We start from the raw sequence: 2,590 nt of genomic DNA on the forward strand, positions 1-2,590 counted from the left end.
TCTGTCCCTGTCTCAGCACTCAGTCCTGACAGCTCTGCTACTGTAATGCAAAGAGGTTATGGTTTGTATGTTGGGTTTGGGTGGTTGATTAACCTTTATTTTGCTGGTTGGGCGATTCAGGTTGGATAAGTGAAGGTGAAACCAATTTCTGTCTGGTATACATGGGATGCTGCTTGTGTCATATTTGCATGCAAGAATGGGGTTAAAACTGTGCTTATTTATTTTTTTCCAAATGTTCATATTTAAGAATTCTTTTTATTATTTAATTTAACATTTCATTTTAAAAAAAAATTAGGATGTTTTTAAATTATATTTTTGTAAACATTTCATGAAATTATATATAGTTTCTCTTTTTTTTCTTTTTTTTTTTTCCTTTTAAGTCCATCCCCCACAGTGTGTACTTAGAAAAATGGAGCTGTTGACCCCTGGTGTTGGGTATTTAATGTAAAACAATAGAACTGTAAAAAGAAAAAAAGTATATGTTGTCAGGTTGTTTTCATTTCATCAATTCCACTCAATTATTTTCTTCTTTTCTTCACATGACTTTATCCTCCTCTCTCTGTGTAGGTATTATGCAGACATCCGTCAGACCATCTCCGCCAGTGACCAGGAGATGAACTCCGCTCTGGCAGAACTCTCTCGTGTATGTTACCCGCTCTTGTTTTCCCATTTTGCAAGAATAACTTTTTGAACACATAAATCATTTCAGGTCCTGGAAGTTTCCATCTGGGTGGGTGCCTCACACGCGAGATGTGGAGTTTGAAATAAAATATGAATGGCAACCGATGCAGTTTTTAACAGCCTCCGCCCCCTCTCTGTCTCTCTATTTTTGCTCTCGCTAAACAGAATTATGCTGCCGAGGTCAACTGCCTTGTGGCTTTACATGAGCTGTACAAGTACATCAACAAATACTACGATCAGGTGAGTACGACCAAAGTACAAATACACGACCGTTTGGATGTTCAGTATGATGATCTGTGTGCCAGATTCATCTGGACTGCATGCAGAAACAATTAAATCTCTGCAAGTGCTGAAAATACTAAAATAAGTGAATAGAAATTGTTTATAACACAAGCCCCATCCCATAGGTACCATGACACCTGTGCATTCTATACTGATAATGTCTTTTACTTACACTTATATAAAGAATAAGCCCAATGATGTAATTACACATTATTCCAAACAAATCTACATCAGTAAAAGTGTAATATTCTCCATCTTCCGTCAGATTATCACAGCCCTGGAGGAGGACTCCACAGCACAGAAGATGCAGCTTGGTTACAGGCTCCAACAGATTGCTGCTGCTGTAGAAAACAAAGTCACAGACCTATGACCCAAAGGACGGGATCCATTTTTCATTTAACCTTGAAGAGAGGACATGGATGAGAGAGGGTTCTGACTCCTGGAGAGAAAAAAGTCTTTTCTTTTTTTAAGACGAAGGAGGACAAAAGGATCATTGTGGCACATACTGTGACTTTGCTGTCATGTTGACAGACTGATTTTGAATGAAGGGAGAAATTGTCTTGAGAGGACCATGTTTCCTGTCCAGGAGGTACAGGAAGACACCCCCAACCTTAGGTCCTGACACTGGGATTAAAATGACACTGCTCTGAGGGTGAAAAAAAAGAAGAAAATGTGAAATGAAGCACATTAAAATCTCCTCTCAGAAGGATTTCCCATTTTGCATTCAAACTAAAGGGAGGCATCAAATGAAAAGACATCTTTTTGTCTTTGTGTCTTGCTGGACTTGAGGGTTTTATCGACAAACTGCACTGAACATTCCTGCAAGTTTACAGCGATGGGATTGGACACTGTAGGTGTGCTGGATGAAGAAACCGTGGACGTCATGAAAAGGGAAAAACTTAAAAGTCGACAGAGTTGGAGTTTTTTTCTACCATAATAGGTCAAAGTCTTACATAACGGACAAAGAGATGATGACAAAGTGCTGTGGAGGCCTGAGCAACTGCTTATCATATCTGAGGGATGTTTTCATTCTGCTTTTAGCTTCCTTAAATCATTCTACCAAGTCTTACTCTTTGAAATAGCTGTTATTGGACAGTTTGTCGCTCTGCATAAACAGTTTGCCAGGATAGACTTTGTTTCCCACTTTTTAAGCTTCACATCGCCAGTTGTCCTTTGTACTGCAACTTCTAGACGCTGCCTCGTAGTTTGACAACCAGTGATTTATAAAAGTGTTGATTTTATTTAGTTGAGGACGTAGATTACTCTCAACCTGCTTTGACTGACTGCTGTTGTGAATGTTCCTTTTCTTTGGTAATGTTTTGCAAATGTTGAAATCACTTTTTTAAAAACATTTGTTTTGTATGTGTTTTACCCAGAGCAGTTTGGCAGAGGTATTATATAGCTAACTCATTAAAGCGATCCGTCCTTAAGAAATATTTAAATCTTTTACTAAATGTAAACAAAAACCATAACAGCACTATTGTAATCTGTACTAATTCTATGAAAAAAGATGATCTTACGACTTATGGAAGACCAAGCCTGACTTATTAGGAAATAAATGCACACGTATGTGAATAATGCACAATGAAAGTATTAGAAATATGTTGCTGTACTTTTTTTGCTGCCA

The 2,590-nt window shown here is 37.9% G+C and overlaps 1 protein-coding gene across 1 annotated transcript; it reads left to right on the forward strand.

Annotated features, from left to right (window-relative positions):
* Positions 1–489: 489 nt before the first annotated feature.
* LOC121963795 (plexin-B1-like) lies at positions 490–2,328 on the forward strand (the record flags this gene model as incomplete). Its single annotated transcript, XM_042514040.1, has 3 exons — positions 490–643; positions 847–921; positions 1,229–2,328. Coding segments are annotated over 3 exons (334 nt in total), but the record flags the coding sequence as incomplete, so codon positions are not given.
* Between the last annotated feature and the right edge of the window lie 262 nt (positions 2,329–2,590).

The sequence above is a fragment of the Plectropomus leopardus genome, unplaced genomic scaffold (assembly GCF_008729295.1).
Source record: "Plectropomus leopardus isolate mb unplaced genomic scaffold, YSFRI_Pleo_2.0 unplaced_scaffold12541, whole genome shotgun sequence".
NCBI classification, from domain to species: Eukaryota; Metazoa; Chordata; class Actinopteri; order Perciformes; family Serranidae; genus Plectropomus; species Plectropomus leopardus.